Raw genomic sequence first — 27,496 nt, 5'->3', positions numbered from 1 at the left:
CCCCCAGGCAGCTGGGAGGATGAGGATGAGGAGAGTACTCTTGAGTACTTAGAATGGGGGACTCTCTCCCCTGGCACCTCATACCACAGAGAACAAAGACTGAGAATATCATGGGGCCCAGCAGCAGTGAAATCCGGATCTATCCTGAGCCTAACCTATATAGCAGGACCCAGTATCCAACCCAGATGAGGTTTAGTGGGATTATTCCCAGGGAAAGAACTGGAGAAAGAGCTAGGGAATCGTGAGAAGAAGTTAGAAGCTGGCCCCAAGGGTCTATTTAACAAAAAACAGGTTTAGTTCACTCACATGTCTCTACCAACTTAAGATCGAGCAAAGCCTCTTGGAAGCTTTGCTATTTGGTTATGCCTTGTACTCCCCCCTCGTCCCTATTTCCATCTGCTCTGCTATAGGGAGTCACAGTAAAACACTTAAAAAGACCTCTGCAAAAGAAAGAAGGGAGCCAGTTCCAGGGAAAAGGAAACACAAAGGACAGTGTAGTAGTGGCCATTGCCTAAGGAGAGGAAGCCAGGCTGAGTCCTAGGGGGCACCAGAGAGCTAGCCTTAGTCAAAGCAGCCCTGGGAATCCCTCAGGAGCTCCCTCAAATTGGGTGCAACTCTAAAGTATTAACACTAATAACTTTTTTTTAAAGCATCAAGCATAAATGGAGAGGGCATGGAAGGCAATGGTTAGGGCACAGTTTCCAGAATCCTGCTGCTTGGATTTGAATCCTGAGTCCACCACTTTCTAGCTGTGTGAGCTCAGAAAAGCTACTTAACCTCTCTGGGCCTCCATTTCCCTGCCTTCAAAGGGGATAATTCTAGTAACTGTTTCATTTGTTGTTTGTAATGACTAAATGAGTTAATGTGTAAAAGCCCACGAGTATGGTGTCTGGCACACACTAATGTCCTCGCTACTCTTATTATTACACATATTGAAGTGAGTGCTGTACTTTTAGAATAGTGTTTGGTGACCATGAACCTCTTCCACCAAGAAAGTGTTCTTAAAACTCCTCAAGGCCTTTTGACTTTTTTGACTTTTTTCAAAAGTGACAAATCTGTGGCCTTTGAGAGTGGGTTTAATGTTTAACAAAGTAAAATGACATCCAGCGCCAACTCTGACAAAAGTGGGTGCTGAAGTTGGGTAATACTGAACTAGGCCAAAAGCAAGCTGTGTCCCAAAAATAAATAAATAAAATAAATGCATCTCATAAGCTGACTTCAAAAGCAATTCTTGAAAAGGATTCCAAAAATCATTTTCAGCAACATCAGAATCATTTTGCAGTTTTTAATAATATATTAGGTGTAAATTTCAGGTTACAAAAGAGCTGGATCCCAACTTTGTAAAAAGGAAAATAAATAGGCGTAGAAGAAAACTGGCACATAATAAACCATATTAACAATGGTTTCTTCTCTGTGATGGAATTATAGCTGATTTCTTTATACTTATTATTTCTACTTTTTCTACAATTAGGCAACTCTTAACTTGGGAATAAAAAAATTGTGTCACTGGTGAAGGGCCAAGGCCAGGAAATGAGATTGCTTTGAAGGGCAGCACTCCATCTGGATGTAACACTTTGCATATTTGCATATTTTGTTTTAGAAATAGTCTTATGACTTTATAGATAGCACATAATCACACATGTACTAATAGCGTCAACTTCCTCCTTGAGGATAGGGACTATATCCTATAATTCTTTTATATTCCTAATAGTACTTTAGGACAGTGCTAGAACACAGTAAATGCTTATAAATACTTGATAGCTTCACTACTGACGATCCAGGGCCAGGGCTAACTTGATATTGTTGTAGGAGGGCAGCAGGGACAGCAAAGGCTTTGCCCAAACCCCACACTGACTGCGTGATTCCAGGCAGGAGTGCCCCCTGCCATGACACAAGGCTCATGTTCTTCACGAGGCAAAGTTAATGATCCAAGACATTAAAGAAACTGGAACACAGTTGACAACTAAGTCAGGTACCACAGGGGACAGAACCCACTGCTCCACCCCTCCTCTCCTCCCAGTGGTAGAGGGGGAGGACGCCTCTGCCCAACCCGGTCTCCTTCCACCTGCCCACCCCAGCTGGCCCCAAGAAGCCTTACGTACTGGAGTTTCGGTGGGAGCTGACCAGGCTGTGTCCAGCCATCTCAGGGGGTGGTTGGTGACCACGGTGCAGGAACTGCTGAGAGCTGAGCACGTGGCTGGGGTGGGCAACCCGGTTCATGCTGTGCAGGACATTGACCTAAGGAGAGAGGGCTTGGTGAGCATTCGTGCTCCTCCCCAGGTCCAACTCCTCCTCTCTAGAGCCATCTTTTAACCATTGCCCCACAGCTACTTCTTCTTCCCCATCCACCACCAGGTCCAGGAGTCCACCCTGCTTCCCAACTTCCATTCACCACCTATCGGCTTCAGTCTACTCTGCCATGGCTCCTCGCCAGTGGCGGCTGGCTGTGGAAGGATGGAGACTCTCTGGGTACCTCCACGATGAATTCATTGCTGGAGTAACGGCCATTCATTTCTGAGCAGGAAAGCCGGAATTTCCTGGCATAGAGGGCAGCTCCATGCCTCAGCCGATAACGAGCCTGCCTCAGGATCTCTTCATACACAGTGATGCTCTCCACCCCTGGGACACGAGGAAGCAGCTCAGTGCGGGAGCCAACAAAGATGTCCAGGGCTGGACTCTCTCGCCCAGACTCCCACCAGCATACAATGCGTTTGTCCCACCCTTCAACAGGGGTGAGACCCAAGTTCTAAGGGGAAGAGATGCTCCTCTCCGCCCTGCACCCAACTCTGACTGACTGAGATAGGCTGCATTTCCTGCTCTGCCCTTTTCTAATAGCTCTGTGGCTTCTGGGTAGAGATGGAGAGAAGGAAATAAGGACACCCTGTGACACAGAAGGTAGGTGGCAAGCAGGAGGAAAATGGAGAGAGGGGGAAATACAGAAGTCATCAGGGAGGCTCTGGTAGGGAACGGAAATAGGAGAGAACTGGTTATGCCCATTATTTCCCACCCTCCCTTATGGAGGTTCTTTTGGAGAAGAGCAGGCTTCCTTTGGAAGCTACCAAATCATTGCCACTATTCATTAAGAGATGAGCTCCTAACTTAAATCTATGCTGTATACACAAGATTAGTGAGATGGGAGATTGAGAAGACGGCTGGTACCAAACACCTAGAGGGTTAGAGAGCTAGCGAGAGAAGGCTGAGCCAAAGGAGGAGTGGGGATGGGCCAGGCTGTAGAGAGAAGCAGGGAGAAAGGACCATTTGGAGCCTAAACTCCAGCACACCTGCTCTAGAAACAATCTGGAAGCCAGAGGATCTTCCAGGCTAGGAAAGTACAAAATGGCACTTGGCCACATCACTGGGCCTAGAAGGAGGACCCTCTGGATTTTCCAGTATTTGATCATGAGGAGGAGCACACACAAAAAAAAGAGAACAGGCTTTTAGGCCCCACTGACCGGCAATGGTGAGGTAGGCAGACGTGTTGGTGAGCTCCAGCCCTCGCTGCTGCAAGGATGCCATGTCCAAGAGCAGGCTTTCCCGCTCAGGGTCTAGGTCATCCCCCACCAGAGAAATCTCACAGCCATCTAGGTTGTGCACGATCTCATCCGACATGCGTGTGTCTGTCACTGGATCAGAGAGAGAGTTGGGATCTGGGTCAGAACTGAAGGTCCACTTCGTGGCAACTCTTCCTCCCCTTCCAGGGTCATTCCCTCAGAGCAGCCAGCTTTATTTTCAAGAACATCATTACCCAACAATTTCCGTACACCCGTGAGCCTCCTATTGGCTCTCCTTCCTGTTGGTAAGTGGTTCTAGTCAAGCAAATGCAGGATGAAGAGACTCTCGCACGTCCAGCCCAAGGTTTTCCCTCTCAGTTTGGTTCTGCAGATACCCCTTCTCTAGATGATATCACTCCCTGGGGTCATCCTTACCTGTGCCCTGCCAACTCTCGTCCTTTTTGGCCTCCACCTGGTGAGAAATGGAGCAAGTGATTTGAAGATCGGGGAACAAAGGAACCCCCTCGGATCCCTCGAAGTCTACAGCTGGGCGGGCAAAGTGAGCAGTGCCACTCAGCAGGATCTGGGGGGCATCGGGCTGAAGTACCACCACATAGCCCTCCACTTCGGGGATGGAGACGCAGGATTCTTCACTGAAGCACCTATATGAGAAGGAAAGAGGGGAATCTGTGGCCTCAATTCCCTCTCCCTTATAATCTATATTTGTTTCATTCCTCTGGGCTTATGTCATAGAGCATCCTATGTCAGGGAGGGTGAGGGGAGAAAAGGGGGATAGTGTCTCTGCACCACCACCACCCCCAGTAGCAAAGCTGAAGGGGAAGATACACTCTCCCGGAAGGATGTCACTGCAGAAAAGATCAGGGACAGAAGGTCAGGCAACCGTGACCTATAGGGGTGACCATGTCGTCAAAGACCTACCCAAGATTACGGAACATCTATCAAACTGTATTTTACAAACTAAGCCTACAAAAATGCATATACACACAGTTCTTCACCTAGCAGGGTTTGTGTTTTTTTTTAAGTGTGTTTAGTACAATATCTGGTAAATATATGCCAAAAAATATTTAACAACAAAAGGGGGTGGGGGCCTATCAAAGGATGTCCTCCTCATTGGTGTGTCTTCCATTCACTCCCTTTAATACCAGAGAAACACACTTTGGTAGGTGAGCTAATCTGACCATCGTGGACCTGCACCCACCTTCCCATGCAGCCTCACTGGTCTTGGTGCCGGGACAAACTCCCTAGAGAACTCAGCCAGGCCAAACCAATCAACAGCGCAGCCATTCAGGAACACACTCTCAGGACCCCCTCTAGCCTCATCCTTTGTTAATCAATAATGATTCTTATAGCACCTGCTGGTTTATAATGCATTTTGCCCATATTACTTCATTACTTCATTTAACTTTATTTCAATGCTGGAGAACAGGGATAAGAAACCAAAGATTTTAGGTCAAACATCCTGGCCACATAAGAAATATGTGGCGTAGTCAAGGCTTAATTTAAACCCATTCTTCTCATTCCACGTCCATGATCTTTCCACTACACCACAGCCACCATTTGGGTTTGCATGAGTCAAATTCATTTACAAAGAAGTGTCCCCTTGAATAAGCAGTCTTCACAAGGGAGCTGCTAATTCAGAGGCAGGACCTATGGTCCATCTGCTTGTGCTAACTGAACTGACTTTGCTGAGAGAACGATTATTAGTATTCCTGAGCGTGCCCAGCTTGACTGTTGGAGCCAAAGGGAGAAGGGTAACGTCAGCAGATACGACGAGCTCAGAGCCCCTGAGGTGACCAATGCCAATGGCTTGCTGAGTCCCTGTGCCATAAGGAATAGGGCCCAAAACAATCTGCACAGTCATTCAGAGGGGCCCAGATCAAAGCCTCTTGGAAAACAATTCCCAGCTGACCGTGGGAGCACAGGCTCCAACAGAGATTCCGACTTCAGTGAGCCATCCAAAGTGACGCAGCGGGCAACCGGGGGCTGGCCCCAACCCGAAGGCATTAATGCTCTGGTTGAGAGATTAGATATGGCATGCAAACCTTAAAACAAGGGCAAACGTGGTCATCAACACGTGAGTGTAACAAACCAAAACCCATGCAAGTTCAGAGAGGCAGAGGTTCTTTCTGGCTAAGATGGGAATGGGCCATTTGGCAAGGGACAGTAAGAACCATCAAGAAAAGTAGCAATTGAGCCAGCTTTTCAAGGAGGAGACAACTTCGCTAAGCAGAAGGTGAGGTAGGTATACTCAGGGGAGTAGAGGAACATAAGGCAGGAAAGGCAGAGCCAAGTGGTTGAATGCTTTGAGTGCAATTTTTGTGCAGTAGGCAAGACAAAGACACTGATGTCTCCTTCATCAGAGACATGCGAGGAGAAAATTCTATTTAAGACCACTAACCTAGCCTCAGGGTGGAGGGTGAATTGAAGTTAGAATACTAGAGATGGGTCAACAAGTTAGGAGGCTATTGCAATAGGCCAGATGAGAGGTAATAAGAGCCTGGGTTGGCGTCATAACAGCAGAAATGGAAAAAGAAGTGACAGGTTCCAGACACTGGCACTGTGGCAGGATCTAGGTGGCAGGACCTGGCAACGAATGGGACATGGAGGCAAAAGACAGGGAGGAATCCAAGATGACTCAGGTTTCAAGCCTGGGTGATTGCAAGGACAGAGACACCATTACAGAAATAGAGAATTCAGGTGGAGGGGCTAGTTTGGGCATTGAAGTTCATTATTTCAGCTTTAGCTCATTTGTCTGAGGTGCTGGCAGAACTTCTGGACAGAGGTTATAGCAAGCACATAGAAATTCGCGAGCTGTGGAAAGAGGATAAAACTAGAAAAAAAGATGTGGTAGCCTCTGTTCTGGGGTTAATGCCACAAGTAGATGGGCTTTCCAAGAAAGAAATTAAAAAAAAAAAAAAATACTTTAAGCAAAACCTGCATTGACTGAAGAGTTGCATAAATCTGACTTTAAATGGGCAGAGGTCCAAGAACCGGGCATTGGAAGTTAGGGAAGCCACGTGGACTAGGGTAAGACTATGCATCAGAGGAAGGGAGGTGCTAATTGGTATCTGTCTCTCCCTGTTTCACTCGCATACACACAACCCTCTACATTTTTTCCCACAACCTCTAGGAAGTATTAGGGTAACCCTACCACATGGTAACCCTAGAAATAGAGAAATGAGAGCTCTCTCTTCCTTAACCTCAGAAAGAAAACAATAGGACCATTTCCCTGTACGAAGCAACCAAAGTCAGTCCCCAGCCCTGGGATAAGCCTCTTCCCTGAGCAGGACAGGTAGGAGAGATTCAGACGACATGAACTCCCCCGGTGGGACGCCCCTTGCCGTGCTCTACCCTGAGCTAAAAGACAGAGCCCTCCCTTCTAATGCAGTCCTGAGCAGACTGAGCGGGAGTAAGCCCTTCACAACCAGATGATAGACTTTAACAATCAGAGTTCTGACTAGAACATGGTGGGGCACGTCCTCAGCGCTGACCTGCACCCACATGACCTCCTTTACCTGTAGCCTTCAGTTCCACACCATGATCACACTATGACCACACCATGGACCAACAGCCCAATTCCTGAAAGCCCCTGCCCCTGCCTTCCACACCTCTAACTGTGAGACCTCATAACCATGCCCAGTCACTGTCTAGCACTCAGAGCCCTCTATTCTCTAAACCCACCCCTCCCGAGGTGGCCAGTCAGCTCAGCTGGTTAGAGTGTGGTGCTGACAACACCAAGGTTGCCAGTTCGATCCCCGCATGGGCCACTGTGAGCTGCACCCTCCTTAAAATAAATAAATAAATAAATAAATAAATAAATAAATAAATAAATAAGTAAAATAAACCCACCCTTCCCAGGATAGGGACAAGTCAGAGATGTTTATGTTCATATAGCTTATGGAGAAACTGAGGCAGAGTAGGGGAGAAGGGAAGGCTTACTCAGGAATCCTGACTCTTACATTGTGTAATCTGTCCACTAGACGGCAGTATCTCCTAAAAACTGTCCCATAAACCATAATAAAGGGGTGAAAATGCCTTCATATAAGAGCCAACATTTGCTGATCGGCACTCTGCCAGGCATTTGATCTGGATTATACCATTTAGTTACCATAACAATTCCATGAGTTAGATTCTATTGTTATCCCTGTTTTACAGCATTTGTTCAATGCTAAAAGGCCAGTAATAGACTCTGTGTTTGCAACTGTTATGCTTTCATTACCTCTCAATTAATCTGTATTTTAAAATACCTAATATACTTAAACCTTGAAGTAATGTACAATTTTTCTTTTAAAGAATTCAAAATCATTCCACTTAGAATTTAAAGGTCAGCAAACTTTTCTGTGAAGGGCCAGATAGTAAATAGTCTCTGTCCCAATTATCCAGCCCTGCCATCACTACAGGAAAGCAGCCATAAAAATATGCAAATGAACAGGTATGGCTGTGTTCTAACAAAACTTTATTTACCAAAACAGGCAGCAGGCCAGATTTGGCCCTGGGGACACATGTTGCCAGCCCCCAGACTTAGATCATCCAATTTGACCTTGCAAGAGCTTGATGAATCCAGATGGAAATAGGTGAAGCAACTAGAGCTATTTGCCCAATATCTTCCAGGCAATTAATATTGAGTCAGAATTAATGTCAGCTCTCCTGGATCCCAAACCACTACCCTCTCTGACCCACTTTACATATCAGCATAGAGGCAGAGAGAAGATTAAAAACCCCAAATCCTAGAAGTGTGCCTCAGTGGAAAGAGTAATGAATCAGTTGCTGGGAAATCTGAGTCTAGTCCAGGCTCTTCTACCAACATTGCTACACCAATTGAGCAGGTCAAGTGTCCTCTCTAGGGGCCCAATCTTCCCACCCATAAAATGACGGAGGTGTGCCTAGTCCTATGTGACCTCTAAGGCCAAGGGGTTCTGACATTGTGGCCCTGCTCTGTGATTTGCCCACCCCATCCCACACTCACTTGACAGCAGTGGTGAGGCGCAAGGGCCTGACGCCAGGTGTGGCAAAGCGCAGAGTGTTCATGTAAGCCACATGCTGCAGGGCATGGTTGAAGGTCTCCACATCATCCCCCTCCAGGGTGAGCAGGGACTGCGAGGGGTTCACGTGGACCTGGGCCCCAGACACAGACATAGCTGAGAGCAGGCCCAAACGGCAAGAGAGGAAAGGAGCAGAGGTAGAGAGATGGGACTCGGGCAGGGGACAGGGGCATGCCCGGAAGGAGAGGGCTGGAGGAAGGGACTATACCTTCATGCCTTTGCCCAGGCTCTCGAAATCCCTATAGTCCAGCCCCTCCCGACATGCATAGAGGCACTCGATGACCTCGCGACTCTCCAGGCGGCCTGAGCGCACGCTGAAACCAGCCAGGTAGCCATGGAAGTAGTGGTGGATCAGCAAGGGGTCTCCTAGGGCAGGAACACAGGGTGGACAGAAGGTGAGAGGAGGTGAGAGGACAGGAGGGATGGAAGAAGAAAAGAGGGCTGAGAGAAAGGGAACAGAGAGAAAGAGCAGGAATCTTGAGAACGAAAATGACACGGAGATAGAAAGGAAGGAAGTGAGGGAGAGGAGAGGAGAGGAGAGGGAGAGGAGAGGAGAGGAGAGGAGAGGAGAGGAGAGGAGAGGAGAGGAGAGGAGAGGAGAGGAGAGGAGAGGAGAGGAGAGGAGAGGAGAAATAGACAGAGACAGAGACAGAGAGCGATGAGACGGAAGTGAGGCTAAGGGGGAAATAGGAGAAGGCAAAGAGAGAAGATAGCAGACAGAATAAAACCAGGGAGAGAAGAAGGGTGGAAAATGGAAGCAACAGAAACGAGACAAGCTTCCAGGAGAGGTAGAAAGGGAAGGAAAGCAAGACCAAAGGTAGGTAAGAGGAGACACAACGAGGAAAATGGGTCTGCAAGAGAGGGTATCTTCAGTGGCATGCAAGGAGACCAGGATGAATGTGTGTGAGCTTCACAGATGCCCAGATCCTCCCCTGCTGTGTGACTGACTCCTGACTCCTGCCTTCTGCGTTCCAGCAAGAGAACGCCTTCACTTCATTGTGTAGGCAGGAAGGGACACCCAAAATCCAGCAAGCTCCATCTGGCCTTACCATGCCAAGGAAACCCTGCCTTTCAGTAGTTCTCTCTCTGACCCCTGGCAGCATGGGAAGCAATAAATAACAAAGCTGGATAGAAATTGGTGTGGAAAAAGGAGCACAGAACTGAAAGTTAAGGTGAGAACTCTCTAGTTCTCCAGTTCTTACACACAGAGTACCTTGTGTGGTGTCCGTACTGTTGTCTCCTGCCTTGTCCTTCTCCTTGTTCTTCTCCTCTGGAGAGAGAAAAAAAAAAGTGGCAGTGAGCTCAAGGTTGTGGGGACAGACTGACAGAGAGAAAGAGGAGATCTTCCCTGCTCTGACCCTGCCCATGGACTTGCAGCCTCTCAGCTGAGTCTCAACCCTCCTTTTGTCATGTCTCAATCTCCCAGGCCTCTTGTAAGACAAAACCTCAAATATGTTGCTGAGGCAACACAAGGGCACTGGTAACACACACACACATACACACACACACTAAAAGAAATAGCTTAAAAGTTGGAAGATTGGTGACTCTCTGAATGGTTACTAGCCTCCAGCAGGGGAATGGGCTGTAGAAATCATCATCACTGTAATGGGACAAAGTGGAAAGTGGCTGAAGTTACAGAAAGATTCTGGTGATGCCTGAGAAGGAAATTCCTCCAAGTCAGAGGCAATGACCAGCTGAATAAGTGGAAGATACCGTATTTCTCCAAAAATAAGATCTAGCTGGACAATCAGCTCTAATGTGTCTTTTGGAGCAAAAATTAATATAAGACCCGGTATTGTATTGTATTATATTATATTATATTATATTATATTATATTATATTATATTATATTATATTGTATTATATTATATTATAAGACCCAGTCTTATAAGACTGGGTCTTATAATATAATATAATACAATACAATACCGGGTCTTATATTAATTTTTGCTCCAAAAGACACGTTAGAGCTGATTGTCTGGCTAGGTCTTACTTCCCAGGAAACATGATGAGGGGCTGCAGTCTCCACTGGAGATCTTTCTGAGTCACCCTGCCCAGTCAGGCTGCCCTTGCTCCTTCACCAATCCTAAGCTACTGGAGGTTCCAACTTTTAGTGTCTTCTCTGAGAAGCTCAGGGACTTACCAGTCCAGCAGGCCCCAATCATGAGAGCAGGTTCCCTTCTGGGTGGGTGGATGAGACCATTGTCATGGATGAGGGCAGGGTCAAAGGAGATACCATCAGCATAGAGTGTGACTGTGGGGAACTCGAGGTTCAAAGCATAGTGGTGCCACTCATCATCACAGACCTGAAGGAGTAGGGTAGGGCCAAGACCCCCTCAGTTATTTCATCTATAGAGAACTGGCACAAGGCACTGCCCCTTCTCTAGGAGGCAGGGGACAGTTCCTCATATCCCAGTTCTATCAGCAGAGCTTATTAGTGAGTTGCTGCCTACCCAGTTCAAGGAATAACACCCTTGCTCAAACTCTATCAGGCAACCAACCTAGTATGTAAAATTCCATTCTTCAGGCAAACCTTTAAAACGATAAACATTTCTAAGAGGAATAACACACTATTTTGTGAATTAATTTTCCCCAAAAAATTATGTATGTATGTATGTATATATGGCACTGGAACCTCTAGAGTAATTTGTGACCAAACAGGAACCACTAAAACAAATCCTTTGTAGTTTCTCCAGGGGTCAGTCAAGATGGGGATCAGAGGAATGAGGGATAGAGTTCTCTGCCTTATCAACTGCCAAATGTTGGAATTCCTTGAAGCTTGATCTAGATCGTCTCCCTTTTTTTCTCTTGCTAGGGTTTAACTCATGTGTTCCCGTGGGCTCAGATACCATATTTATGCTGGTAACTCCAGTATCTACATCTCTAGCCCAGAACTCTCCTTTTTATGCTGGGCCCTCCACTTGTATGTCTCACAGATATCTCAAGGTTAACATGTGTAAGATGGAAGTTCACACCCCTTCCCAATCCCCTCCATTTTCCCCGGGCAGTATAAATACTCCACCATCCATCCAGTTGTTCCAATGTATGGCCTAGGTGACATCCTGGATCCTTCTCTTTCCCTCACCCTACCCACCCAATCCGTCAGTGGGTGTGCTGTTGATCCCAGGTCCAAACAGAAGTAAAAGCTGTGAGTTCCTGTGTAGTTCTCTCTATCTGTATTGCCACACATCAGTCAAGTCCTCAACCATTTTTATGTATACTGTTGTAACAGCCTTGTCTGTGTACTTACACTCATGTCTCTTCAATACATTCCTCTCTAGTTGCCATAGAGATTTTCTTAAAATGTAAACCTGATCAAGTTACTTCCCGGCTTAAACCCTTCAAAAGGCTTCCCATTTCTCATAGGACAAAAATCTAAACAAACCCCAGGTGACAAAGTCTATTGTACAACCTGGTCACTGCCGACCTCTCTAACCTCATGTGCATTCTTTCCTCCTTGTTCACTGTACTTCAACCTCACTGGCCCTCTTTCCATCCCCTCACAGTTATTTCCCATCCTTTAGGACTAAGCTTACATTTCACCTCAGTCAGGCCTTCCCTGAACATCCAATATAAGGTGAGTTCCCCAACCCTTGCCTTCCTCTATTCTGTACCTCAGTCCCTTACTTGTTCTTTCACAGTATTTATCACAATTTATCCTTTTTATGTGTCTACTTTTCAAAAAATCTATCCCAAACTTAAATGTAAGCCTAATGAAGACAAAGATTTTGTTCCATCTTTACTCCATTGCTTTCCCAGAACTTAGCAGAAAGACAGGGACTTAACTAATATTTAATAAATATGTGTTGAATAAATAAGGGTAAATAAAAGAAAACAGAAGGAATAATGTTACCAATATTAGCAATGTGGGGGAAAGATCAATACGTAGCAAATGGCAGATTATCTCTTTAAAAGAGTGCCACAAAAACCAGCAGTTTTTGTAGACAGCCCTCAATTATCCAGTCTGTAGGTTTTCTAGGCCCTTCATTTCCCTTTCTCTGTCTTCCACTTCTTGCCTTTTTTCCTGCCATTTGCTTTCTCAGCCACTCCACCAGAGCTTGCAAGAAAAACAGGAGATGGAAACTCAAATTAGTCTGCACTGGTCCTTGTGGTCAGCTTGGAGAATGCAACTGTTGGCTCAAAAGAGGAGTTTACTTTTTTTGTCCATTTTTATTTATCCCTCATAATCATGGATATTAATAATGAGAATTAACATATATAGAGGGCTTTTCAGTCTACAGTCATGTACCACATAATGACATTTAGGTCAACAACCTATCATATACACAATGGTGGTCACATAAGATTATAATGGAGCTGAAAAATACCTATCACCTAGTGACATCGTAGCTGCCATAACATCTTAGTACAACACATAACTCATATGTTCGTGGTGATTCTGGTATAAACAAACCTACTATACTGCCAGTCATATAAGAGTATAGGACATACAATTACATACAGTACATAATACTTGATAATAAATGACTGTGTTACTGCTTTATGTATCTGCTATATAATACCTTTTATTGTTATTTTAGAGTGTACTCTTTCTACTTAAAACAGTCTGCTGTAAAACAAACTAATCACTGCCTGTGTTACACTGGCAGCAGCTTCATACATCTTGTGGTTACCGCATGTCTTGATTACATCATTTTCTCTTGTGCTTGATTTACTCTCGTGTTGTTTTGCACAGTAACATGTTGTATAGGCTTGCAGCCTAAGAGCAATAGGCTACACCATATAGGCGTTACCATTAGGTTTCTATAAATGCACTCTGTGATGTTTGCATGACAAAATTGCCTTAATGACACATTTTTCAGAACGTATACCTATCATTAAGTAGGGATGATTGTATAAAGATCTGTTATTAATATACCAATTATCCTACAACAATCCTGGAATATAGAATTCTTATTATCCCCATTTAATAGGTAAGTAAACTGAAGTTTAGGCATATTAACCAAGATCTCATGGCTAGTGAATTCCCCTGGCAGGACTCAGACCCAATCTGTATATGTCAGAATTACTTCTTTTCTCGATTACAATATGCTAAGTGCTTCAGAGTCAAGAATATGTACTGTTAAGGTTCTAGATCATAAGATGAAATAAAACAAGGAAGGAAAAGATGGTTGGTTGGGTTGATGTTAGTGGTAATTTGTTCCCTATTTTCTTTTAATCCAGGAGTGCTTTCTGCAGGAGACAAGCCTTGGAAAAAGAACACAAGAGAACCTGGGGGTATAAAGGTCAGGAGCTGAAAGTGGCGAAAGAGGGGACACAGGACAATCAAGAAAATACCAATCCTTGCCCTAGGACCCTCCTTCCCTGAAAGTAAGTTATATCTACCCATCTTTCCTGGGAGCCTGGCATTGGTCTCACCTGCTCCAGCTTCCAGAGGAACTTGACTGGGCGGGCACTCTCAAGCAGAGGCCAGTAGAGGAAGGCAATTCTGCAGCCATGGACGGTCAGTGAGTAGTGAGAAAAGCCATCCTCTGAAGGAAGAGAATGGGGATGGGGGTCAAACACAGGGCCTGGGGCAAGAACAGGTTCAAAAACCAGGAGGGAGAGGATGCTAGATTCTCTTTATCCTCTCACATGCTCTCTCAGTCCCACATTCTCTGGAGTCTTCTCTCCCCCCACCCCTACCACATACACACAGTCCAGTCCAGGTGATAACTAGGAATTCTTGGGCACTCTGATTGACTGAGAGGGGACACCAGCCAGCCTGCTCCCACCTAGATCTTTATTGGTCCTTTGGTTAATACAAACTTCATTAATCCTTTTCAGGTCAAGAGGAATGAGCTCAGAGAAGTAGAAGAAGTGAAACAGCAGATCAAGGCTGAGGACCTCCCCTCATCCCCAGAGGAATGTGTCACTGCAATCGAGGGAGGAGGCATACTTAGGGATGGAGCCAGCTAGCCCTTATGGGAGAAGTAGGGTAGAGGTGGAGAAAGAATGGGGCACACCACTACCCAGGCTTTTCCACCACAATGGAAGGGTTTTCATGGGAGTAAATTCAGGGGGCAGTCCACTGGTGGGATGCAGGGGGAACTAGGCAACTGCAAGTGAGAATGGAAGTGAGCAGTCCCACTGCACTCTGAGAGCAGTAGGCCCTCAATTTGTCAGGTTGGGAGTAAATCACAGAATCTCAGGGAATATCAAACCTAGCACTGCCATCTTACAAGTGAAGAGAGAGGAAGTGACCCATTCACCCATTCAGAGTCACAGACTGGACGATAAGAGAAGCAGTACAGGAGGCCAGTATCCCCACTCTCAGACCAATGCCCTGAGGAAGGCTCACCATTCTGGACAGTGTTACACACGATGGTTTCCTCTTCCTTCTTGCCCTTGTTGGGAGTCACACCATGCTTCATCCAGAAGGACAGGGTAAAGTGGTCACTGAGGCTGTCCTGGGGCCCAGAGCCCAGACCAGCTGTGCCACCCAGGGGCACCTGCACAGCTTGGGTGCCATTGAACCAGTAGATAAGACTGCTGTCTTGGCTGTAGTGCACTGAGAGTCCCGCAGTCCAGTTGGCATTGGGGCCAGGCATGGGCAGCAGATCTACCTCCCCAGTGGCAGCACCTGCAGGAACCCCAAAAGGCACAAGTGTCAGAGCTGAGTGGCAACAGATAGGGACATGAGAAGCAGGCAGGGAAATAGTGACTGATGGGAAAAGATTTCCTACACCTACTCTCACTGCGTCTTCTAGCCTTTCAAAGACCAGAGAGAAATGGACCTCTCTTTTAGGAATAGCTCACCAATTAACTTATTCTCCAACTCTTCAACTCTCCCTATCATTGTTCCACAGTGTATCTAGTGACTATCTTGTGCTACAATTATGCATCTTGGTCAATAACATTTTTATTTACTCTTTAGGCCACTGCATGCTAACTGCATGCCACAACCCCTGTGGACATATACACCTGTGAATGGGCAGAAGAAGGTATAAGGCAGATTCTTAAGAAACAGGCAGAGAAGGGGCAGGTAGAGGCTGGATGGGAAGGGACAGGCCTGGGGGTAAGGGGGCACACACCACAGAGTTTCCGCAGTGCCCGCTCTGAGTAGTTGTCTCGGTCGCAGCCCTTGGCCACATGGCTGGTCTGCAACTCTATGGTGGCCTGAATGTTCCACAGAGGTTCATCACAGGTCTCCAGGCGGATACTAGGGAACAAAGCCAAGCTTCCGGCGCCTGGTGCATATTCAATCCTTTTGTTCCAGCCTACATGAGTGAGAGGAAGAGGGCAGTGGAGAGAGAGAAAGGTAAAGCAGCCTCTTTATTCTGCTCTTGCCACTTCACTGACAGTCTCAGGCTCCTACAAAAATGGCCATGTGGAGTCAACAGCTATAAGCCAGTCCCCAAATATTCCACCCCTGACTCCTAGCCCCCCATGACTGTCAGAAGGAAACAAGGTGAAAGATAATTCACAAGATGGGTCACAGAGCAGGGCTCCTCACCTTGCCAGCTGGGTTTACAGGTGGGCTTCACCTGGATCTCCACCTGGGCGTCATCTGCCGCCCTCTTCTTCCCGCAGTCATAAGCCGTCACCGTAAATTTGTAGAGCCTCTCACCACTGTACTGCAGCTTCTCTGTGTTCTCAATGTTCCCTGGAGTGGGGGTGGGGGAGGACAGAAAAGGTCAGGAGCACTAGAGAAAGCCTAGGGAGACAAGGGGAGGACTTACAAGCTAACTGGGTAGCGGGTGAATTGGGCAGCAAGAAGCTAGGAAGAAGGTATATGGGAAAAGGCACCAGATCTGGGAATGAAGGTGTGGAATGAAGATCTGAAGGGCCGGAGAAGTGGAGAGCTCAGTTCTGGGGTGTCCTGAGGGACACGAGGGTTGGGAAGCTGGGGTGGGCAGGGGCTGGACTCACCATCATTGTCAATGAGGAAGGGGGTGTTGGGCGTGAGGATCTCATAGTAGCAGATCTGGCTGTACTGGGGGGAGCAGTCACCATCAACGGCTTCCACCCGCAGGATGCGGTCATACAGCTTGCCCTCAGTCACTGCAGCATGGTACAGCCGCTCCACAAACACAGGGGCAAACTCGTTGACATCGTTGACCCGCACATGCACGGTCGCCCTGCACGCGCCAGAGCGAGAGGAGGGGAGAGGACAAGTCAGCCAGCCTCATACTTGATATTCAAGAGAGGCACATGTAGGAATCCAGACAGGGAATCAGAGCAGGAGGAAAGCAGTCTGCCCCTCAGCCTGGTGGAGTAAGCATGCCCATCCCTGCTCCTCAGGGCACCAGGCACTGCCAGGAGAGGGCCTGTAAGGGAACCACACTAAGGAAAGGGTATCTGCTATGAGGGGTAAGAACAACCCCAGGAAACACAACACTGGTTTTGATGGCTTCTATACAGAACGCTATAGGTTGGGGTGCCAAGACGGGGGTTAGACAGGGTTTTGTATCCAGCAGGTCATTTCTTCACAACAGTCAGATCCAATGGGATAATCAAGGAAGATGCAGAGTAAAAGCCAAGTTAAAATCAACCATGGGAAGGGAAGTGGCATTAGTACAGAAGCCAGAAATCATGACATGAGCATACACAGGAGATGAGTGCTACCTTCTGTGCATGCGTGTGCCATGTGTATGTCAGCTGTGACACCTCTTTGCTCAGGTCCCCACAGGGCAAGCAGAGCTGGGGCTAAGCCCTTCATGCTGAGCCCTGCCTCTAGCCAAGATCCAGTTGCCCAGGGTCCAGAGGCTAGGGGTCCTATCTCCAAATAGGAAACTGAGTCACAAAGAGCGATTTATCTTTAGTGCCTCTTAGGGGCCCAAGAATCCTGACTGCCAATTTTTCTCTCATTCTCAAATGAGAAGTTAGCTGGGAACAGACTAAGGAGTCTCTTTCATGCTGTAGCCCCCTCTTGCCCACCCTCACCCAGAGCTCTGTGTGTGTATGTTATAATCGTGTGAGTGTGGCGTACCCTGCAGATAGACTGGGGGGCAGTAGGAAGGAATCTGGATGTGTGCTAAATGTGCTCCTCCCCTTCCTCCTTATTCTCCTCATGATTGGAATTCCTATGTATTGAACCCTTTACCATCTGTCAGGCACTGGGGCGCATGCTTTTTACACAAACCATCTCATTTTATCTTCACAGCAACCTAACAAAGTAGGTGTCATCATTATCCCCGTTATACAGATAAGGGAAAGGAGATCCAGAAAGGCTGAGTAAGTACGTTGCCCAAGACCATAAGAGGCAGAGCCAGGATTACATCCCACTGATTTCTACTCTATGTTTGTCTCCTTGACTGAAAGCTCCACGAGGACAAGGAACCCGTCCCTATAAACAGAGAGAGGAATGGGTACATATTCAATCACCGCACTGATAAAGGATGGTTAGGGGCTTGGGAGGAGGAAGGAGGACCCTGCAGCAGGGAGCAGGGGACAAGGGCTTCCTCACTTGTGGGACTTCTTGGTGTTGGCTCCGTCAGGGCCCTCTCCGCAGTCGTAGGCCTGAATGGTGAAGGTGTGCTCCTTCTGGGCCTCACAGTCCACTGGCTCCTTGGCCCGGATCAGCCCTTCTCCTGTTGCCTTATCCAGGATCACAGCTTCAAAGGGCACCCCAGACCCATGGATCCGGAAGCCACAGATCTCACCTGGCCAAGGAGGGAGGGAAGGGTGAGGCTCCTGCACCACCTCCAGCCTCTCCTTCTGGACTCAGCTCCCCTGCCTCACGTTCCCACTTCACCTCTCCTCCCAAACCTCTGTCCCTTCTTTGTGCATATGAAAGCAATAATTATCGAACATACAGCTCCAATGCCAGCTTCGTGAACAGCAGCCTCTCAGAGCCACCAGGTCTGAGATCTGGCAAAATTTTACCCCTGTCTGTCTGCCCATGTCTTTCTCTCTGGCTCCCTTTACTCAACCTCCAGCTTCAATGTAGCCCATTCTGCTCCTTGAGCCTACTTCTTCCACTTTCCAAGGCCTCTTCCCCACTTCCTTATAGCTCTCCCTTCCAGGACCTCCCCTCTCCTCCCCTGCCCTCTGCCCTCCCAACCACTTATCTCCATCTTACTTGCCTGGCCATCCACCAACCCTAATTACCTGCATAGCGCAGGGGGGCATCCTTGTCCAAGGCAAAGAGTGGAGGGTTCAGCAGGACTGTGTTGTCATTCTCCATGACGATGCCCTGGTATTCCGCCTCGATCCATGGCTTGTGCTTGTTGGCTGACCCCCCCAGGGAGAGAAGAAGCACCTATGAGCTGGGCCTCCACTCTCACACAACCCTTCTTGACCCAAACAAACACACACCGCAGTATCACCACCCTTTCCACACTCTGGAGAAGCCCCTGCAGGAGGAAGCACTGAGGATAAGAAATCAGCTATTAAAGGAATCAGAGGATCTGAGGGAGGTCACAGCCCTCTCCTATGGCAGGGTAGAAAGTTTCCATGGCAACAGCGTGCCCTGGGGGAGGGGGGGGTCCAATGTCCCCCAGGAAGCATGGTCAGAATGTAGAGAATTTTCTTTAGAGAAATCAAGTGCTGGAGAATGAAGACTGGGCATTCTAGAAGCAGTGGGGGGCCATCAGAAGGCCTTGGGAAAGGAAAGGGAGAGATTAAGAGCAGAGTTGAGATTAAGAAAAGAAGATCTAGATGTTTCCTGAAAACTCATTGTTATCCTCTCCAGCACCACCCCATTTCAATCCTGATCCCTTCACTCTGCACTTCTCCCAGCCAAGCCCCAACCTAAGGCCATTCTCCTAAAGTAGAGAGCAGAGGAGAAATGAGAGAAAAGAAAATATTTAGGACAGAGGGAGGGGGGCATAGAGGGGCAGGGGTGGAACAGAGGAATCAATGCCAAATAACTGGACCCAGCAGAGCCGACATCCTAAGGGATTATTGAGCTGGCCTAGAAACACGACAAATCCCCTCCCTGCTTCTCACTCTGACAGCCAAGAGAACACACTCATAACCAGCACATTTCTATGTCCCCTCCTCAAGGCCACCTACCCCCACACTCTCTGAACCCCACTTTTTATACAGATTCATGACTTACTTCTGATTCTTGCCTACCCTACCATACTTCCCTTCAACCACCAGGCAATTCTGGATAGATGTGGGACTCACTCGGCCTCTAGATCTCCTCATCTCTTACCAGATTCAGCTCAACTGTGTCTCCTCCCAGGACTAATGTCCCACCAGCCTGGTAAGAGGCTATGGGGAAAGATGCAGCATGTTCCTTTCCCCTTCTACGTCACCCCTCAACGTCAACCTCCACTGCCTGCTCTATCTAATCCCATCATGCCAACTCCCAGGTTCCCAAAGCATGTTCACGATAGCCCATCGGTGGGACATGGGCAGAGGAAGACATCATCTAAAAGGATGTCACGAAAGGCAGTTTGTCCCCAGTATGTCATAGTGAGCAATAAATCCTGATTTCCGTTCTTTCCTCCAACCCACCCCAAAAAGCCTTCTGGTATCTGAAAGCCAGACTCTTTCTTGCTGATGACCACCACCACCCCCTTCTCTAGTGACAGAGGAGAAAACCACAAGATGGTGCTCAGAAGGCAGCACAGGAAGTGGCAGGAGGCTGAGAAGCCAGGCTGAGGTCAGAGATTGACGATGGAGGGGAGGCGCACATCAAGGCCAACGCTGGCCACCCTCTCCATAGCTCACCCCTGACTCTGCTCCTCTCCTCTTGGCCACTGACCCTCTCCTTATGTCCATCTCCTTTCACTCATTCCTAGACTCCCTGTCTCTTCCTTCCTTGACTCTTCCCCTCCTACTCTTCTCATCTGTTTTTCCTGATTTCCCTTTCATTTCTTTCTTTTGCTGCCTCCACCTTTACCCTTTTCCAACCCCTTCTTATCCCCCACCCAGGCCTCAGCTCCCTTCTCTTTCTCAGTTTTCCCTCTCACCACTCATTTAGCTCTCCCACACACACCCACTTCTGCCCTTTCCTGTCTTTCCCCACCTACCTGAGTCCTCTTCCCCTACCCCTCCCACACTCCCTCCGTCTTAGTCCCTCTGATGGCCTCACCCAGCTGAATTTATCCGCTGTCTGCCAGAGAGGGCAGCTCTGGTAACCCACAGCCCAGCTGCATCCAGGCATAAGGGTATGGATGCAGAGGAACACACCAAAACACACGTGCTCTGAATTGCTGAGCTTCAAGGAACAGTTCCTCCCGAAGATGGGATGGAGATGAACCAGATGGATCTCCCGCACGCCCTTAGTGCAGGCACACCCCAATAAAAATGGAGAACCACCCAGAGATGTATATCACCCCTCAGGGCAAGTCCTTCTGAAACCTAAGATATCTCCAGCAGGGAGAAACTGGAGGATGAGGAGACAGAGACCCCAGCATGGGAATGGGGACCAAATGAGAGCAAAAGAAGCACATGGGTAGAGATGGACCAGACAGGAGGATGTAGCGAGGGGGATGCGAAGGAGAGGAGAAGGGGCAGATCTGAGAAAAGAAATAGGAAGGGGGGTGATGGGAAGAACCAACACCTGTCATGTGCCAGAGAGCCTCAATGGCTCCTGCGCACTCCTACCCCACATCCCTCTGCCTGGTACCCCTTTTTCAGTGCCCCCACCCCCCACCTCACTCACCTTTGTTACAGGAGCTGGAGGGGAATAAAGAGGCCAGCAAGAGGGGCAACAGCAGGAAGGTCATGGTATGGTGTGGTGCAGGGCAGGGCAGGGCAAGGCCAGGTAATTGCTCTCCCCTGGGAGCCTGAAGCCGGCTATTCCACCTTGGGGGAGGGATGCAGAGGCTCTCCAAGGAGGGCAAGGAAGATAGCAGGCAGCAGGGCAGAGACAGAAAGGAGCCTGCCGCTCACACTAGTCCATAGAGCAGACCTGGGCAGACCCCAACCTGGGTGGTTGAGGTGGGGGGCTTGCACTGGCTTCTCGTTCGCTCTCCAGCCCGGCGTCCTCGCTCTCGTTCTCTCATTCCCACCCCATCCCCTCTACTGCAGGATGACGTCAGCACAGCCAAGCGAGGATTGATGGGGCCTCAGGCCAATCAGGTGACTGGGGGGGCCAGGTGCTGCAGGGGGGCAGGGAGCCAATAGGACTGGGGAGCTGGGGCGGGAGTACTGATTAGGGCTTTTTCCCCCTAATGCAATTTGTGGGAGCTAGGGAACTGCGGGGTCTGGGGAGGAAGCTGGAAAGCTGTAGAGGGGGTGGGGACTAAGACCGACATTGGGAGAATCGAGAAGCTAGGAGACCGGGGGTGAGGAAGGAAGACGTCAACGGAGACCTGAAGGAGGCGAGGAGGGACAGTATACACGTCACCCCCACCCCCAACTCTGCATTAACCTCTTTACACAGCCCATTCCATCAGCAAATCCCTGCTGCGTTCCTCCTGGGAACTGTGAAGTAAAACCCACAGCCTGAACCCCGAGAGAATCTAGCATTTCAGTTCCCAGATCTCTCTGAGGAAACCATAGGATGGTCGTTAAGACCGGAGGAAAGGGCTCTGGGACTGGAGGAAAAGTGAGAGAGGTGTGTGTGTGTGTGTGTGTGTGTGTGTGTGTGTGTGCGCGCGCGCGCGCGCGCGTACATACACACACACACACACACACACACACCTGTCGGGACAGTTCACCAGGTGGAATTTTTCCCACTGTCTACCCTCCCTCCCTCTCCCGAAATTTCCCACTTTAAGCCATGATTAACCAACCCGGTTGATTCCGAAGCCAGGGAAGTTGGTATGTTTGGGAGACGGGGCTGGGGGGGGGGGGGGGGGCGCTGCCGGTAGTTGGGAGACTGGGAGACGGACACCTGGGAACACTGGTAAACACGGGCAGTCCCAGGGCTGGGGACTGGGGGTGATGGCATCCTCAATGACTCCAGAGAGAGAAGGAAATTCCTGGATCCCAAGCCAAAGAGTGTAAAATTCTCCATAAATAGCCAACCACACTCCCCCCTGCCTTCTGCTCTGGACTTTGAACTCAACACCTGATCAGGCTGCGGACAACCCCCTCAGTCCTTGGGAAGAGCAGTTTCTCCACCTCCTTCCTAATGGCTTTATAAGACAGAGTGAAATGCCAGCAAAGCTCTTTCCAGGAGCTGCGGGGGACCAGCCCTACAGGATTTTCTTCACTTTGGCTCCTGGCCAGCTGGCTGTCCCCCTTCTTTCTCCACCTTCTCCCCCTCATACCTTTCAGGATCCCTAACTGAGCCCCAGGATTTCACGATATTGTCAGAACTCATCCCTGGGTGAGCATGGGACAGCCCCACTCCACACAGCAGGGCCATCTCCCTCCCAGGACAGACTGCCCCTCAGGGGCTCTGGGATGGTTCCCAAGCCTGCCAGAAATTGGCTGGAAACCAAAACTGACCTTTGGAAAGGCTCAAGTCTTCGATGACGGACAGCCCCAGATCCCGCTCCGGGTTCCTTCCTCAGGAAAAGCCTAGGTCAGGCACAACCTTGCCAAGTCCCTGCCCCTGTCAGGCTGCAGACACCACCCCAAACTCATCATGGGGGGAGGGAGGAAGTCTGGTAGGAGCTCTTATTGCAATAGGGCCCCAGCTCTCTCTTTAAAAACCCTTGCGAGCATAGACCTTTACACAAGACTGTCTCTGTGTGTGTGGAGGCCAGCCTGGAGTCTCTCAGCGCCCCTGCCAGACAACACCCCTCCCACCTCTCCCGGTCTCCTATATTCTCCTGAAATCTTGATCTCCATCTTAGCCAGCCTGGACAATGCCTCCCAACCTCACCGGCTACTACCGCTTTGTCTCGCAGAAGAACATGGAGGACTACCTGCAAGCCCTAAGTAATGGCCTTCGCCCCCCCCCCCCCAGATCCCTTTTATTCCCCTTTTTCCTTCTCCCTTCCTGCCTTTCCATCCCATTGAGAAGGGGGAGTGTGGGGTTGGACCATGTGAAAATGCTGAGGAGCTGGTACCTGACTCGAGATCCACCTCAAGCCAAAGGCAGTGCTAGGAGGGAGTAAATCCACAGTCTAGACCCAGCTGAGGGCAAGTTCACAGCCCCAAGATGATGCTTCAGGTGGGGGAGCTCCTGGCTGGCTGGCTAAGAGGACCCATGCTAAGAGATAACCCCCACAGATATCAACATGGCTCTACGGAAGATAGCGCTGCTGCTCAAACCAGACAAGGAGATTGACCATCAGGATAATCACATGACAGTGAAGACCCTCAGCACCTTCCGCAACTACGTTCTGGAATTCGAAGTGGGAGTTGAGTTTGAGGAGGATCTACGCGTGGTGGATGGACGAAAATGTCAGGTACCTTTCCTCAGGTTTGGGAGAGGGGATGAGGATGAGCAGGTAGGTACCTCTTAACAATTTGGGGCAAAACAAAGTGACCTCACCCTGCCAGAACCAGGAGAAATGACCACCACAGCAGGCTGTGGAATCCCAAGGATAACAGCCTCTTGGTGCTATCCCCCTCCCCCTACTCTCTTCCTGCCCCCTCTTATCACCAGACAAAAGGGCAAAAAGAGCAGCTCACCCTCAAGCCAACGAGCAAACATTTGCTTACCTCTTTTCTTTGACCCTGTTAGGCACCACAGAGGCTCTTTTCCCTTAGCCTCTGTAACTCCACTGTCCTGCATTTCTTTCTGCTTTTTACATGTGCATTTTGGTCTCCTTTGCAGGCACCAGTTCCCCTATTAATCTTTTAAACTGAGGTTTTCCCTAGTATTTCGTTCTTGATTGTCTCTCTTGTCTGTACATCATCCATCGACCCAATCATATACACCCATGCTTTCCACTACCGTCTTTTGGCTGCCCTTGACATGTATTCTCCAGCCAGAGCTACTGCCTGAGCTCCAGGGTCAAGTTTTCAACTACCTGCAAAATGTTTACATCTGCATTCCCCAAGGTCAAACCCAAAGTCATTGTTTTTCTACCCAAACCTAGTCCTGCTTTTATATTTACTGTCTCCAGTAATGTGAGTAACCAGTAGGACTGGAGACCTGGGAGTCATGGTCATTCTCTCATGTCCCCTTATTTCTATACTCCCAACAACAATGCGCACACACAAGCACGAATATGTGCACCACATCTAATTGGTCAAGAGGTCTTAATAACTTTTATGCACTGTCCAATATAGTAGCTACTAACCACATATAGTTATTGAACACTTGAAATGTAACTAGTCCAATATGAGATGTACTATAAGTATAAAATACACACTAGATTTTTAAGACAATACCAAAAAAAGGATGTAAAACAGCTCAGAAATTTTTATGTTGGCTACATGCTGAAATTATATTTTGGGTAATTTAGGTTGAATAAAATATATTATTAAAATTAATTTTACTTGTTGCTTTTTACTTTTTTAATGTGGCTACTAGACATCTTTCAATTACATATGTGGCTTGCATTTAAGACCCATTATATTTCTACTTAACGTTACTGTTCCACATGGCTCTCATCTGTTCCTTCCTAGCGTTTCTCACTATCACCATCTTAATTCAGGCCCTAGTTTCTCACCAGGTGCCAGAAATTAGCTCTCAGTCTTAACCCTTCTCTAATCCACTCTGCATATCGTAGGTAGCCTAAGGATCTACCTAACATGTAAAAGTGACCATGTCACTTTCTGACTTAAACCCTTTCAGTGACAATCTACTACATTCAGATAAGATCTACATGCTTCACATGGCACACCAGGGTCTTTCCCACATATACACTAGGTTAGGGCATCTCAGAACTATTTGCTCTTCTTTCTTACCTCTATGTTGTTACTTTCCTTGCTAGAAATTTCCCATTATCTACAATTTAATTAACTCCTCACTTCCTTGAAGACTGGGCTCTTCCCTTCTCACTCCCATCCCTCACAATCTTGCCTGGTATCATAAATACCTATTTACTGCTCTCTATCTGATCAAGATTCTGAGCTCCTTGGTAGCAGGGCCTATCCTGTGAGAGTCCTCAATAACTGTTGACTGGAATTCCCAGGCCCACCCTGCTCTGATTCAGGGAGCTTGGGCCTTCATTCTCAGGGACACTCAGCTATTCTTGAAACTGAGAAACGAGAGGAAAGAGATTGCCTATTGGGAATCCCAATCAATCTCTCTTCTTTCCCAAAGGCCCCTGCAGGTCAACCCGAAGTATCCAGAGGATAAACTCTCCATTCTGCGTCATCCGCTGCTCAATTTCACCCCATTATCCTGCTCCATCCCTGCTCTGCCCCTGTAGAAAAACTGTGGGCCCGCCCTCAGTGGCCTTAGGAGTGAGGAAGGGGAGTCCTGCTAAATCAGAGCAGCCCTTCTCACTCAGAATGAAGGGGCTGGAGCAAGACAGTATCTCCTGTGGTGGGAAAGCAGGCAGCCCAGCCAGAGTGAGTTGAATGTATTTTGGGTGTCCTCCCCCTACCCTCTCACCCCCACAGTCTTCCTTTACTCCTGTCTTCCCTTTAGACCATAGTAACCTGGGAGGAGGAGCAGCTGGTATGTGTGCAGAAAGGGGAGGTGCCCAACCGAGGCTGGAGGCACTGGCTGGAGGGAGAGAAGTTATACCTGGTAAGCTGGGTGAGGGCTGTAAATGAGTGTGTCTGGAAGAGGGATCTCCAGCTAGGATTCATCCTTCTGCCCAGATCAGAGTGGTTTACTACTCCACCTCCGCCCCCTCTCCAAGGAAGGAAAACAAGGAAGGGAAACAAAAGCACTGGGGAGTGGAGAGAGGAAGAAATAGAGTGGCCAAGGTGAGCCCTGGCTACAAGTCAAATGAATGTCCATAAATCATAGCTGGAGAGATGGAGACTTTGCCATTTCACATTCCCTGAGCTGGCTACTTTCCTTCCTCTGGGGTGAAAAGTTGAGGGTCTGGAACAATGATACAATTCCTCATACATCAAATGCCCTAGTTGATGTATCCTGAAGGGATATCAAATGGAGGTCAAGGACCTTTACAAAGGAGCTCCAGCTGGCAAGAACCTTCTTTTCCCTCATCATTCCTACTCTGTTCCCAGGAACTGACTGCGAGGGATGCAGTGTGTGAGCAGGTCTTCAGGAAGGTCAAGTAGCCGGAGAGGAGCTGAGGGTCCCTCCAGACAGCTCTTGCTTGTATCCCTTCAAACTCAGATTGTCCCAGGTCAGCAGTCCCTTTCTCAGGCCACTTTACCCTCCCTCTGGGTGCCTTCTCACCCCTCCCTATGTTAATCTATAACTTGCAGCCCCCAAGGCCAAAGTCCCTTCTTTTTTACACTCCACTGCCCAATAGTTACCTCATATCCAGTTCAAGAACTGGCCTTCAGGATGAAAAAAACCAGGCAAAGGGGTAAGGGCCCTTGAGAATAACTGATGTCAACTCTCTTTTGTTCATTTGGCCTCTTATTTTCCAGCTAAGAAAGAACTAAGCTCTGAGTATTTGGGGGTTAATAAAAATTCTATCCTGGTGGACCTTTTGGAAAACTGTAACTGGGGTTCAAGAATTTAAACAGGAGGGGCGGACTGGGACTGGCGGACGGGTGGATCAGTTGGTTAGAGCACAAGCTCTGGGCAACAGGGCTGCCGGTTTGATTCCCACATGGGCCAGCAAACTGCACCCTCCGCAACTAGAATGAAGACAATGAGCTGCAGCTAAGCTACCACTGAGCTCCTGCTAAGCTCCCGGGTGGCCGGATGTCTCAGTTGGTTAGAGCGGGTGCTCTCAACCACAAGGTTGCCCATTCGACTCCCTCAAGGGATGGTGGGCTGCGCCCCATGCAACTAAGATTGGACAACAGCGACTGGACTTGGAGCTGAGCTGCACCCTTCACAACTAAGATTGAAAGGACAACAACTTGACTTGGAGCTGATGGGTCCTGGGAAAAACACACTGTTCCCCAATAAAGTCCTGGAAATACACACTGTTCCGCTATAAAGTCCTGTTCCCCTTCCCCAATAAAAATATTTTAAAAAAAAATTAAACAGGAGCTATTGGTACAGTATTTTTGTCCATTTCCTTGACTTTTTTTTTTTCCTTTCTTCCGCCTCCCCTCCCCACTCCGGTTCAAGCCATTGTTTCTCAGTCTAGT

At 48.4% G+C, this 27,496-nt stretch overlaps 2 protein-coding genes across 7 annotated transcripts in view; one reads left to right on the top strand and one right to left on the bottom strand.

Annotated features, from left to right (window-relative positions):
• The window catches only part of CLSTN3 (calsyntenin 3), a 27,780-nt gene extending 4,860 nt beyond the window's left edge, over positions 1 to 22,920 (bottom strand). The window contains exons 1-16 of one of the 2 annotated variants that reach the window (XM_019754373.3): positions 22,853 to 22,920; positions 18,608 to 18,730; positions 17,964 to 18,159; positions 16,427 to 16,635; positions 16,011 to 16,160; positions 15,589 to 15,774; positions 14,856 to 15,137; positions 13,934 to 14,046; positions 10,698 to 10,860; positions 9,768 to 9,824; positions 8,763 to 8,920; positions 8,479 to 8,627; positions 3,927 to 4,153; positions 3,453 to 3,623; positions 2,474 to 2,619; positions 2,103 to 2,238 (exon numbers count right to left, since the gene is read on the bottom strand). In XM_019754373.3, coding sequence (XP_019609932.1) covers positions 2,103 to 2,238; positions 2,474 to 2,619; positions 3,453 to 3,623; positions 3,927 to 4,153; positions 8,479 to 8,627; positions 8,763 to 8,920; positions 9,768 to 9,824; positions 10,698 to 10,860; positions 13,934 to 14,046; positions 14,856 to 15,137; positions 15,589 to 15,774; positions 16,011 to 16,160; positions 16,427 to 16,635; positions 17,964 to 18,159; positions 18,608 to 18,683 — 2,419 coding nt within the window. In that variant the 5' untranslated portion in view covers positions 18,684 to 18,730; positions 22,853 to 22,920. Of the gene's footprint in view, positions 1 to 2,102; positions 2,239 to 2,473; positions 2,620 to 3,452; positions 3,624 to 3,926; positions 4,154 to 8,478; positions 8,628 to 8,762; positions 8,921 to 9,767; positions 9,825 to 10,697; positions 10,861 to 13,933; positions 14,047 to 14,855; positions 15,138 to 15,588; positions 15,775 to 16,010; positions 16,161 to 16,426; positions 16,636 to 17,963; positions 18,160 to 18,607; positions 18,731 to 21,116; positions 21,467 to 22,852 lie in introns of those variants that run through there. The other variant, XM_019754371.3, reaches the window with a different exon arrangement.
• Positions 22,184 to 27,389, top strand: RBP5 (retinol binding protein 5). Of its 5 annotated transcripts, none has more exons than XM_019754377.3 (5): positions 22,184 to 22,219; positions 23,203 to 23,287; positions 23,582 to 23,760; positions 25,899 to 26,000; positions 26,450 to 26,637. In XM_019754377.3, the coding sequence occupies exons 2-5, from the start codon at positions 23,215 to 23,217 to the stop codon at positions 26,501 to 26,503; spliced, it is 408 nt and encodes a 135-aa protein (XP_019609936.2). In that variant the 5' UTR covers positions 22,184 to 22,219; positions 23,203 to 23,214; the 3' UTR covers positions 26,504 to 26,637. The 5 variants fall into 5 exon arrangements, with proteins under 5 accessions (XP_019609936.2, XP_074182210.1, XP_019609935.2 ...); XM_074326109.2 differs by lacking the exon at positions 22,184 to 22,219 and adding an exon at positions 22,591 to 22,730 and having other exon boundaries at positions 23,207 to 23,287; XM_019754376.3 differs by lacking the exon at positions 22,184 to 22,219 and adding an exon at positions 22,592 to 22,730.
• Positions 27,390 to 27,496: the final 107 nt, after the last annotated feature.

The sequence above is a fragment of the Rhinolophus sinicus genome, chromosome 1 (assembly GCF_057876585.1).
Source record: "Rhinolophus sinicus isolate RSI-liver-muscle chromosome 1, RSI-T2T, whole genome shotgun sequence".
NCBI classification, from domain to species: Eukaryota; Metazoa; Chordata; class Mammalia; order Chiroptera; family Rhinolophidae; genus Rhinolophus; species Rhinolophus sinicus.
The sequence above is the reverse complement of the archived record's forward strand: the minus strand, read 5'-3'. Positions and strand labels throughout refer to the sequence as shown.